Here is a 12916-nt window from a genome sequence, read left to right as displayed (position 1 = left end):
AATATTTATGGGATATCTCAAGAGCCCTTGGCTTTTCTTTTTCTCCACCAACTATTCACGCCTTTTTATGTACTGCAATGACGCTGTTATATCTGGACGCAAGGAAGAAGAAAACCAGAATCATCTACACATCCAACCCTAGGAAAGAAAGGTTAACTTTAACACATCCCCCGCTTGGAATATTTTGCAATACCGAAGGCGATGTTGCAATTTGGGGCTCATCCTTTTTCCCTCAAGAACCAAAGGAATGCAATTGTTAATAAAGATGGACGATTCTGTCTCTTTCTATTTGACTCAGTTTCATATTTTCCCATCTTTAGCTTTTCTTCTATAGAGGGAATTTTTGCACACACACACAAATGGGTTGCAGCTATTGTGAAGCATGCTTTGGGTGTATGCAAGTTTCCTTTCCGAACCACATTTTCTGAAATATAGTGTATTTTTATGCATGCTTGTTCCTCTTATGTCGTTCTCTTTAATGCATGCATTTTCGTACTTTTTTTAAAAAAAATTTGACAACCCACTCTCAAAATTCTGAAATGTACAATTGCATCTGAGAATGAGTATAGTCTTTAAAAGGATTTCTGAAACCCACGTCTTCTGAGTTGTCCTTTTTTTGTACTTGAAACATTACATTCTCAGTATCAAAATAGTGAGCTTTGTAAAATGCCATTCTAAAAAAGCTTCAAAAGCAAACAATCTCAACACAATTATTAAGTGGACAGAATTATTATAATTTTTTTTCTCCCGTTGCCTACATTGGGTTATTCTGTTTCATATTCCAAGGCAAGAATACATACCTTCACACTGATTTCCCCTTATCCTTGAATATCCTTTGGAACATATTGGATCTAAAGCAAATGAGAACAATGTCACTTAGAACAGAAACTTAATTGGAGAAGAAGTGATACAGCTCTTCTATGCAGGAACACTTCCAAATAAATTATAACTAATAATGATTAAGGAAGGAAACGGGTTACAAGAGGAACAAAGTACTCTAATATGGAGGTGTTAGATGGGGTTTTGTGTGGTCCAGTTGCTGGCATGCCGCAGTCTGGTACTGGTCCACGGCCCGGGGTTTGGGGAACACTGCTCTAACAGTGATAATCAGAACAGTATTAAGAATGTTTTCTTGGAAAAAATCTACTGTACTTAAAAAGGAATAGTTCCCATTTATAATGGAATTGCAATACCTACATTATATCCTTGCGTACAAGTTAAAGGAGTAATAACAAAAAGACTATTCACAATTATCTGTGGTGAAGTTGTTTTTTTTTTAAATAGGAAGCTCTCTGTGGTTTATTATGCAATCTGCAAGAAAATTGTGTGAAAATTACCTGCACTTGCAAGGCAAGAAACATGTTCTTCTAGTTATATTAATTATGTATCTATATGTTTATCTTTCTGGATGCTAAGAATTGTCACCAACTTCATGGCACACAATCTACCTATCAATTATATATTATTTCTTCCTGTATATTGCTGAACACTGCCCAGAATCGCTTAAATGAGATGGGCAGTGCAGAAATTTCATAAATAAATAGCATAAGCTTTGGAAAACAGGTAGTCTTCAAGCCGAAAATTTCTGTTTTACCCCATTTGATGACCTTTCTAGCCACCATTGTTAAATGAAGCACTGCAGTTATTAGTAACACAGTTGCTGAGTTAATCTCGCTTCCCCGCATCGACTTTGCTTGTCAGAAGCTCGCAAAAGGGGATTAAGTGACTCCAGGACACTGCAACCGGCATAAGTGCATGCCAGTTGCCAAGCGTCCGAATTTTGATCTTGTGATGGATGCTGCAACAGTTGTAAGTGTGAAACGTTGACCCATTGGGACCCCCGTATCAAAATAAGTTACCTTATGCATGGCCAGAATTTGAAAATTACATTTAATGCAGCATAGTATCTGAGCAAAATGGTTCGGCTGAGATCAGCACAGGTGAGACTGATTGGGGGTAGATTGTAGGGGTGATAGCGAAATATAATTTTATCCTATTTTATCTATCTACATCTCAAATTGCCGTATTTGATTCTAATTTCATTTTAAAAATGTATTTTATCCCAATTTCATTTTAAATTGCATTTTATTTCTATTTTATCTTAAAATTATATTTTAACTAATTCCATCCTAAATTGTTTTTTTACTGCATTTTAGTATAACGTGTGTTTGGAATGCTGCACCTTGATAGGGCCCACGAGCTAATCAATAAAGATGATGATGATGATGATGATGATTGCAAGTGTGAAAAGTCTCTCTTTTCTGATAAACCTTTGCAAGAATGCAGCAAATGAACGCAAGAGTGCAGCAAAAAGGTCTCACCTTTTTCGCACGGGATGCAGGGACTGCCCCAAGCGGCACCCAGCGAGGAACAGCACTGAGATTTCAGCGTGGCCCCGTTGATATTTATTTCACATCTCCCATTCACGATAGTCTGCCAACAAGTGCCTTTGACCGTCTCTGTTAGAAGACACAAACACAGCACTGTAAGAGAATGCAGAATCGAGGAGCTACTTTAAGTTGTTGCGATGTACAAAGGGGAATGCTAGTTCAGTCCTCCTCATCACGACCCAGCCGGTGAAATGTGCCATTACGACACTCTTAAGGACTGGATGAAATAGGGGAACGCTCAGAGGAATACATTACCAATGCAGATGGTTTTGGAGGAATCCAAAGTACTTTCGGGTGAACATTCGCAGACGAAAGAGCCAGGGGTATTTTTACACACACCATTGATACAGGGGCTGGATTCGCATTCGTCAATATCTAGAAGAGCAAAACAGCGAATGTGAGTGGCCCGAGGGAGGACAAAGATGCCGAGAATGCTCTGCTTGATTATTGAAAAATAATATATGTTTAAAAATAATCTATTCACCCCTATTGTAAACAATATATGTTTCCTGTTCAGCAGAGAATATGTAATTCCAGCATTTGGTTTGGCGCAAGATGATTGCACCTGCTCTTCATGCATTCTGCTTGGAGAAATTGTTTGTCTTTCACCTGTGATATCCAATCAATAGCAAGGACTTACGGTTCCACGCAAGCCACTCACCCTATACACACCTGTCTTCAACCTATTGGAAGGGCAGCTTGCAAATGGAGAACTGCATGAACTTATCTTAACTCATCCGAGGTTCTGGATTAAAGTGCCTGGATCAAATTACACAGGTGGTCCTTGACTTATGACCAGAATTGAGCCCAAGATTTAAGTGGGACATTTGTTAAGTGAGATTTACCACCTTTCTTGCTATGCTTGTTAAGTGAATCACTGCAGTTGTTAAGTTAATAACATGGTTGTTAAGTGAATCTGGTTTCCCCATGGACATTGATTGTCAGAAGGTCACAAAAAGGGACCACGTGACCCCTGGACACTGCAACCGTCATAAATATGAGACAGTTGCTAAGCATCTGAATTTTAATCGTGTGACCAAAGCAATGCTGCAAAGGTCATAAATGTGAAAAACGGTCATAAGTCACTTTTTCCAGTGCCGTTGTAACTTTGAACGGTCATTAAATGAACTGTTATAAATTGAGGACTACCTGTGCTTTAGTTCCCCAATGTTAAAACTTTAGAACAGGGAATATGTTGTATGCATAAAATGAACAGAGTTAAAGTGAACGGAATTAACTATTACACAAATATTAAACTATCCTATTGGGAGCAAATGTAGCCTATAAACTTGACCCCCACTTTAGAATCAGTCAGAACTTTTGAGGGGGGGGGGGAAATGGACCTTTTTCATTACCTTCACATGTTTGTAGATCCGGTTTATACACAAATCCCTTGGGACAGGTACAAGTGAAACTTCCAGGTGTGTTCCTGCATTGCCCATTGTCACAAAGCAACCTGTTCACGGCACATTCATCAATGTCTGCAAAGATAATGAAGATAATTCAGCAATGTCTGAAAAATAACATGCTCCAATGCCACTAATGGTGGGGGGGGGGTTTCTCTCTTTCACATGAGGCTGTAAAATAAGTTTTTATTTAAGAAAAGGAATAGGCCTCACTGATAGGAACGTTTTTCCATATAGTATTAGGAAAAAAAGTTTGCGTTAACATCGAAGCCGATGGAAATGAAGTAAACTATCTGCCATTTTTGTGCTTTGTACAACAAGTTCCCAAACCTCCTATCTGCCTATGGCAAGGAAAATGGGTATTTCAAGAAAGATCAAAGGTGTCATGAAGATAATCTGAGTTTTTCTTCTTAAGAATATTTTTCTCCAATGAGATAAAAAAAGATGAAGTCGTGGGAAATCAACAGAACTCCAAAGGGAGGGCAGTATCGTGTGAACCCCTCATAAAACTGATCCAGTGAACCTTATATTATGTGACAGTATGTAAATATATATTTTAAGAACAGATTTCATTAAGTCTGACATTTTGTCTGCATGCAACATTTTATGAATGTGGCCTGCTGGAAGGCAATAAAACCCTTCTAACAGATTTGATCCAGGAGCTGAGTCACCAGTGCAGAAAGAGTCACATCAAAACTTTCTTAATATGTCTAGCTCGAAACTGATATAACTTTGAGGGGTCCTCGATGCTCTCTGAGCCTGCTTGTTTTCTTGCAGATGTTTCATTACCCAAACTAGTGACTAGTACTGAAGATGTTACCCAGTTAGGCAATGAAACATCTGCAAGAAAACAAGCAGGCTCAGAGAGCACCAAGGACCCCTCAGGTCAACCCTGAGCTACAAATATTCTTCTTTACTGATGTAACATTTTCATGGCACAGGGCCGTACCATTGGCCAGTGGTTCTCAACCGATGGTCCACCTTGAAGGACAGGAGAAGAGCAGCTACCAAGGCAATGTTCAGTTAAAGGGAGGTCTAAGTCTGAGCCAAGGTAGTAACTTCTAAAAACATTTCATATAAACCCCTTCCCGTGTTCGTGTGAAGATCAGCTGAGGAAGGGGAAAACACATTCAGATTTGCAAGACGTTGCTACAATAAAAGTAGTCCTACCTATTGTGTGGAATGTAGTCCAGAGTCAGAGGGACAGGCTCTTTCACAGAGGACAGAGAGACAACAGTAGCTTAGAATCTTTAGCAGTTCATAGTGTATATCTGACTGCTCTTTAGAAGGCCAGATCCTGAAGCTAAAACTCGAATACTTTGGCCACCTAATGAGAAGGAAGGACTCACTGGAGAAGAGCCTAATGCTGGGAAAGATTGAGGGCAAGGGAAGAAGGAGACGACAGAGAATGAGGTGGCTGGATGGAGTCACTGAAGCAGTAGGCGTGAGCTTAAAGGGACTCCAGAAGATGGTAGAGGACAGGAAGGCCTGGAGGAACGTTGTCCATGGGGTCGCGATGGATCGGACACGACTTCGCAGCTAACAACAACAACATGGCAAGATTAAGGTTAGGGTCAAGGAACCAAAGGCGACACCAAGAGTTACTTCAGAGCAGTTTCTTTATGGTTGTTTGCCTATAGGCAGAAATCTTTTCAAACTCAAGTAACTATCTGTATAACTATTAATTAAACCCTGTGAACTACTAAGGAAAGACCGTCTTCGCTCTCTTCCTGCACCCCCAAAATTCCAAGCTAGTTGTCTCTTTGCTCTCTGTGAAAAAGCCCCTTGTTCCAATTCTGGACTATATTTCACAACTATCGGGCACTGGTTTCTTAGTCCAGTCTACTTGGTTGGACTGACACATGTGAAGGATACAGATTACATATTTCTGTTATTGTCAAAAATCAAATCAAACCACTACAAGAACGTAAGCCACATCCTCACTCGCTGATGCTCATGTGTCATTTTTCAGAAAAATTGGGATGCCGACATGAGTAGGTGGTGCTGGAGATTTCCAATTTTTTTTCCGTAGTCAGAAGAACAATTACGCTGCAATTGTTGTATGCTTCCTGCTTCAAGGCAGGAAAGGCAGCCATTGCACTTACTGTGCGGAAAAATAACCTTCCTAAGCGCAGCGAACAAATAAGGATCAAGCAACCTGATAGCAAAGAAAATGCAGCATACGGGATCAGGAAGAAGAGAACAAAATTAAAAGGATAAGCGGAAATCAGGGAAGCAAATGGTAAACACTACCTGTAGTTAAAACTAATGTAAAAATGATGAGCTACGATCTGGGAAAGCATTAAGAGGCATATAGAAAACATCATACCTAAGCAGACTTTCCCAGTTGAATCCACCTCATATCCAAAATTACATATGCATTTATATGTCCCACGCAGATTTTCACAGATTCCATTGGGACAAATGTCAGGGTCCAATGCACATTCATTGATATCTGCAAAAAAACAACAACAACCCAGTAAAATGTAATTTTTTAACTCATCAGAACAACTAGGACAACTTTTCATTGTGTACTCCTTTAGACCAATTTTGCATGAAATTCAGCTTACAAGCTTACCATTTCCTGATGCTGTAATTCCTGGCCCACTGCTACAAAGACCGTGATATTCCTCTGGAAGAGAAAAAGTGACAAAAATTAGACAAGAGATTTAGAATACTTTTTAAAAAAAATACAGAGGTTTCTACAATCTTCTACAAGATGGATTTTGGAGTATAATGGAACACATTGACCTCAACAGGACGTGCTGCCAAGTAGACACAAACACAAGTTTGTAATTTCAAGATGTTGAAAAGCCGCTGTTTTGAAGCAGCTTCGTCTCCTACCTCTTCTATGGGTTTAAGACTGGAAGATTTGTAGTGGCTAGAGAAAGACTGCGCTGGTTCACACTGCAAAATCATGATTCTTTCAATCACGATTGAGTAAGTCACATCAATCATGTCTTCAGTAAGCTGCAGTATCATAGGTGGGCTGAACATCATGCCAAGCTCAAAATATCACGTGCGTGCTTAGTATGAATGTACAGAAATGTTGAGAAGCAACTGAAATGACCAAGACTTTTCATTTCACAGAAATTGCAAAAAAACTAAAAAAGTGTTAGAATTGCAGGCTGCAACACAGTTGTATATTAACAACGAAAATAGTTCCTTACATCTTAGCAAATGAGACTGGTAATCCAGTCTGAAATCTAAACTGAAACATAGCTAACATGGGAGGGAGGGGGGGAAACCTACCCAATTAATCCAACCAACAGAAAAATATATGAAGGCTATGGTAGCATTGTAGCATTGATGATGTTATCTAGTTGGGTCATGAAACATCTGCAAGAAAACAGCCAAGCTCAGAGAGCACCAAGGACCACACAGTTCAACCCTGAGCTACAAATATTCTTTTCTACTAAGACTAAAACTCAAAGAGTGCAGAGAAGACCACCACAACTGCCCACAGGAAAATGTCCTTCTCGTGAGCTATGAAAGAAAAGAAAAAAACAAGAAAACTATATATATTTTTTGCAGCCCACCCCATCCCCCAAATTAAAAGTTGATAGCTGTCTTCTATTTTGCCATCCGTTCTCAAACAACAGTAAAGGTGCTCAAAACACAGCCCAGAGGAGGGGGAAAAAATGCTTCCACATGTGGAAATGTTCTGTGAAATTAATTCAAATACAAAACAGAAGTCCGTGGCACAAGGCCATTTGCATTTACAAAATGCTTCGGCTCAGTTGCACAGTTTTAAAAGAGGCGAGCTGATAACAGCAGGGTTTTTCTTGCTCTGATAGTTTTCCAGAATCTTTCTGACTGTTTGAACTAACATGGCAAAGAGTAGCAATCTTTCTTTCAAGTTTGCACACTGGTTAAAGCCAGTTTAATTCGCTTCAAGAGATCTTCTCTGTCCCCTTCTCAGATCTGCCAGTTAAAATAAAGGTTAAACATGTACAGGCTTCTCATGGTACCTTTTCTTTAAAAAAAACACATTACACCAATTTCTGGACTCAGTATTCCAGAATATTCTTTTTCTGAGAGATTGGGCCAAGAAACCTCAGTGGTGTTTCAATAAACCCTTCCTAAGCAGAGATTACAATTTAAGAGGAGTTTGGGGAAAACTGATTACATCTCCAATGCGCAAACATACATTTGAGAATATTTACAGCATTTGGCATGTTCTGTGACCCTAAAGAACTTTACATAATAATATCATGCTCCATTTCTTCTGTCCTCCATGAGGGGCATGAGAAATTTACAATCCCTGATATTTTATGCACATCGATGCCATTTTATCGTCAGCTGCTACATTGTAAAGATTTTTGCACACCTGTCCTAGAGGAATCTATCATTATATAACAAAATTTTTCCCCAAATAAAACAAACACATCACAGGTTTGGCAGGTGTCCTTATGTTAGCAACAAAGTTCACACGACAAGTCAGCTTGAAATATGGGCAGCATATGAGTTTACTCAATATGTATGTATGTATGTATGTATGTATGTATGTATGAATGAATGAAACATTTTAGAAAGGGCTACTTAAAGAAATGGCAAAATCGTAAGTACGGTAAAAAAAAAAATAGGCAAAATTCAAGATGAACCTGAGAACATGCAGAAAAAATAATTATAGTGTCTGCCAATGAACAAAATAAAATTCAAAAAAAAAATAGAGTGTAGCATTTGTTAGCTATTTTGACAACTCTGTTGTCTGAAAAGATTGAATGAAATCATTGTTAGCACCTCTGTGTGGTAGATAATATAGAATATTCTGTTCTAGCATTTTGAACCTCTTTTACAAATGACAGATAAGGGATTTAAATCTCGGGGATGTGTGAATCACACTGTACCTGAATTTTGTGCAGGACATGGTTGGCAAGGCTCCCCAAAGGCGTAATCTGTACTCGCACAACAGCATTCAGACTTAGTGACTGCGCCAGATAATGGTTTAACGCACTGGCCTCTTCTGTATTCCCCATAGCAGGTGCTTCGCATATGTGTATCTGAATGAGAGATTTTTTTTTAAAAAAAAAAGCTGTCAAATACATTCAATAGGAATACAGATAGTTCTGGTTTTGTGATTGTCTCATTTAACAATCATTCATAGTTACAACCATGATGAAAAAACAACTTTGCAATCAATCCTCACATTTACCCACCTTCTCAGGAAAGCTGAAGTAAGATCATAAGCACAGACATGGTTTCACTTAGCAACCTCTTCAGTTAACAGCCAGGTTGGTGGTCTCAATTGTCACAGCTACATGATTACAAATAACTCCTGAATTATGACCAGTTGAAGTTACTACAGACAAGCTGGGAGCTATTTATGACAGGATTCAAGGCCGCACAATCTCCGCAGCATTTTCTCCCATTGATTCAGGAATTGTTCAAGAGAGACAAATAGCCTCCTCCGTTTCATTTTTCTCAAAACATTTTTAATTTTAAAAAGTCAATCGGTGGCCACCTTTAAAAAGCTCTTCTTATCTGCTAAAGCAGGAATGGAGAAACGGTGGCGTTTCAGACATTGCCGAATCAACCCTGACAATCAATGGGGTGACAGATGTCCTCACATCCTCATCAAATCCCTACCTTCATTATCCCTCCCGACTACAGTTATGCATAAATTGTAAATTGCCTATGGAGATTCTCAGTCTTCCAGGCCATGGTTTTCCCAAAAGTGCTTTTTCAAAAGGCCAATGGACTTTATTTTTTTTTTCCTTCTCAAAAGGCAACTGGGAAAAACCAAGTCTGGTGGCCTTTTGAAAAAAAAGCACTTCTGAGGTAAATTGTAGTTCAGCAATTCTGCAGAACCCAAAATTAATGGCTGAAGATTAATTTCCCATCCTTGCACTGCACCATCAGATTCCTCTTGTGGCCTAGCACGCTGATGCCATTCAGCCCAGGTTTCCTCATGAAACTCCACAGATCCCAAAGGTGCTTTTCCATGAGGCAACTGGACTTTGTTTTTTCCAGTTTTCCAAAGAAAGTACAGCACCTTTGGGATAACTATGACCTGGATGGCTGAGAATCTCCGTAGAAACTCAACAGAACTGATGCTGGTAAACTGCAGCAGGTGGCAGCATTTAACTAACCTAGATTAATGTAAGAACCTAAACAAGGCTAGTCCCGGAAACTAGCTGGATGGAGAACCACGAAATCTCCAGACTGCTGTCTAGACAAGGAGGTCATCTTCAGAGAAGGCCTTCGCACATTCTTTCTTCTGCCAAGAGAACTTGTATTTTGACTCCAATATTTCCATTGCTAAGCAAGGCAGTCGTTTAAAGAGAATTCTGCCCCGTTTTATGACTTTTTTCTTGCTGCAGTTGTTAAGCAAATCGCTGCAGTGGTTAAATGAATCAAGCGAATCTGGAAAGGTGACCAGCAGTGACCACATGACCCAAGACAGTGCAACCATCATAAATACATGTCAGTTGCCAAGGGATCACGTCACCATGGGTGTACTGGTATAAGTGGGAAAACCAGTCATAATTCATAAGCCACTGTATTTAAATGGTTGTAAGTCGAGAACAACCTGTATGCACATGCAGACACCTGATGCTGAGCGCAAGTTGAGGAAATCTTTAAATGGTGCCAAGGAGTGCGCCCCTCAAGTCATATGCTGACAACCAAAAAATAGCTTTCTTGAAAAATGCCTAAGGACCACCATCAAATTTCAGCCGTCCAATTTACCAGATTCCTTGGATCTTTTTTTTTTCTTCCATCTAAGGCCAGTAGTGGGATTCAACCAGTTCGCACCACTTCAGCAGAACCGGTAGCTAATTTTTTGTGGCCCAGGCCCAGAATGGACTTCCGGAAGTGCTGTCCACACAGAGAACCGGTTGTTCCCATATCTGAATCCCACCACTGTCTAAGGCTCATACCCAAAGGATTAATCTCTCTACTGTTTACTAATGCCTTCCTCTTTCACATTTAGCTACTCAGTTCTCATGGGTGGAAAATATCCATTTCTGCCAAGTAAGTGATTTTTTTAAATTTATTTTTCTCCAGAGGCCATCGATGTCTCCAAGAGGATTAATCCAAACTGGGGGATACTAACAGTAACTAACTTTGGATTGTCCCAGCTACAGAAGTAAGTGAAAAACTGTCGGAAGCCATTTGTCTTTCTCCTCAGATATTTCAACCTGACTAGAGTTACGACTTCCTTGAACAATTCACAACTCTGCTCGGTAAAACAATTCTGCTTCCTTACTTTGCCAACCTGTCAAAAGGCTAAAAATACAAAAGAGAGTTAATCGGTTGCCATTTGCCAAGGTATGTTAATTTGATGGAAAGTCACTCCATGTACCAAGACATGCCTGCCATCTTACATTTATTTTAAAAGCAGGAATTTGGACTGGATTCCTAATTCATAGATAACTCTTGGAATGAACGTAATTCAGTAACTCCATTTTAAGGCAGATTCAAACAATTCTGGCTACCCATTATATTCTATGTTGCCTTTCTACATGTTTGAGATCTGAATCAGAGTTGCAGCAAGCCAAACCAATGCTCAGCACAATCTGTACACAGCGGTTGAGGCTTATCAGAAGTACCATGCCTTTTATTAATGGTTTCCTACATGTTCCTATATTTTTAAAAGGATAATTCTTTTTTTCCCCTTTTTCAGAACACCAACAGCATTTCTGCATTGTACCATATTAGGAAGAACCAGAGAGAATATTTTAATTGCTGGATTCCTACTCATTGACCCGTTGTGTCATTTCCTTTCTAGTCCTTTCAAAATGAGGTTGAAGGAGGAAGCTTCTCATAAAGACACAATTGCACAGCGAATGGGATTCATCATCTCTGTCAATGCATTGGCACTCTATGCTCAGGAACATTAGATAAACACATTAAAATAAAAAAGTTGGACGTTTTTCAGGCAGGAAATCAATCCTTAAATGCTTTCAGTCAGAAGGGGCCAAAATGTCCATGTTTATTAACATACAATGCTAAAAGTGAGCCGCAGATACAACTGTCACCATTAATAATTGTGAATCAGCTTCAGAAAAGAAGGAACTCAAAACTGCATTGTCTATGGAGATTCTCAATCATCCAGGTCGTGGTTGTCCCAAAGGCGCTTTTTTCCAAAAGGCAAGTGGACTTTCTGGGTTTTTGCTTTGCAAATGTTTCCCCTCTCATCCAAGAAGCTTCTTCCGAACTGAAGCAAAACATTTTCAAAAGAAACAAACCCATGGAAGTCCAGGTGCTTTTTGAATAAAGCAACCTTAGGTCAAAACTGGATTGTGATAGTTTCCTTGTAAGATCAAGTTCTCACGAAGTATTATTCCAGACAAATCCTGGTAATAACATCCTTCTACCTGAGATCACCCCTTACAGGTATTCTTCGACTTGCGGCCGAAGCTGAGCCCAAAATTTCCATTGTTAAGTGAGACATTTGTCAATTTTGCCCCATTTTTATGACCTTTCTTGTTGTAGCAGTTAAGTGAATCACTGCAGTTGCTAAGTTAGTAACACGGTTGTTAAGTGAATCTGGCTTCCCCATTGACTTTTTTTTTTTAATCCCATTTATATCCCGCCCTTCTCCGAAGACTCAGGGCGGCTTACAATCTAAGCACAAATCAAATGTGCTTAGCAATAGCCTTCATTCTATGTATATGCCTGCTTATTAGGGCTTTTGGGGCCCCCCAAGCGGCATTATTACAAAGTCAGCTTATTGCCCCCAACAATCTGGGTCCTCATTTTACCCACCTCGGAAGGATGGAAGGCTGAGTCAACCTTGAGCCTGGTGGGACTCGAACCTGCACTAATTGCAGGCAGCTGGTGTTACTTAAGGAGGCATTAGCCCACTGCTCCACCAAGGCAATAGAGAATTTGAAAACCAAAATAATTAAATAATTTAGTCAAGAGCATCTTCTGAAAAGCATGCTCATCTCTTGCAGTCCCCATGTTAAAAAAAACCCGATAACTTACCAATTTCCCTTGCAGGAAATTGGTTGTCAGGAGGTCGCAAAAGGTGATCACATGACCCCGGGACTCTGCAACTGTCATAAACATGAGTCAGTTGCCAAGCATCCAAATTTTGATTACGTGACCATGGGGATGCTACAGCAGTTCTAATGAAAAGCGGTCATAAGTCACTTTTTTCAATGCCACTGG

At 39.7% G+C, this 12916-nt stretch overlaps 1 protein-coding gene across 1 annotated transcript in view; it reads right to left on the bottom strand.

Moving 5' to 3' along the window:
- FBN1 (fibrillin 1) overlaps positions 1-12916 on the bottom strand; it is a 168262-nt gene that overhangs the window by 67028 nt on the left and 88318 nt on the right. The window contains exons 18-24 of the mRNA XM_081337040.1: positions 8647-8799; positions 6375-6428; positions 6126-6251; positions 3746-3871; positions 2646-2765; positions 2322-2459; positions 801-851 (exon numbers count right to left, since the gene is read on the bottom strand). Of these exons, the coding sequence (XP_081193166.1) occupies positions 801-851; positions 2322-2459; positions 2646-2765; positions 3746-3871; positions 6126-6251; positions 6375-6428; positions 8647-8799 (768 nt within the window). The remainder of the gene's footprint in view (positions 1-800; positions 852-2321; positions 2460-2645; positions 2766-3745; positions 3872-6125; positions 6252-6374; positions 6429-8646; positions 8800-12916) is intronic.

This window comes from Vipera berus (genome assembly GCF_964194415.1).
Source record: "Vipera berus genome assembly, chromosome: 12".
Lineage (NCBI taxonomy): Eukaryota > Metazoa > Chordata > Lepidosauria > Squamata > Viperidae > Vipera > Vipera berus.
Note: the sequence above shows the minus strand (reverse complement) of the source record. Positions and strands in the feature narration are given on the sequence as shown.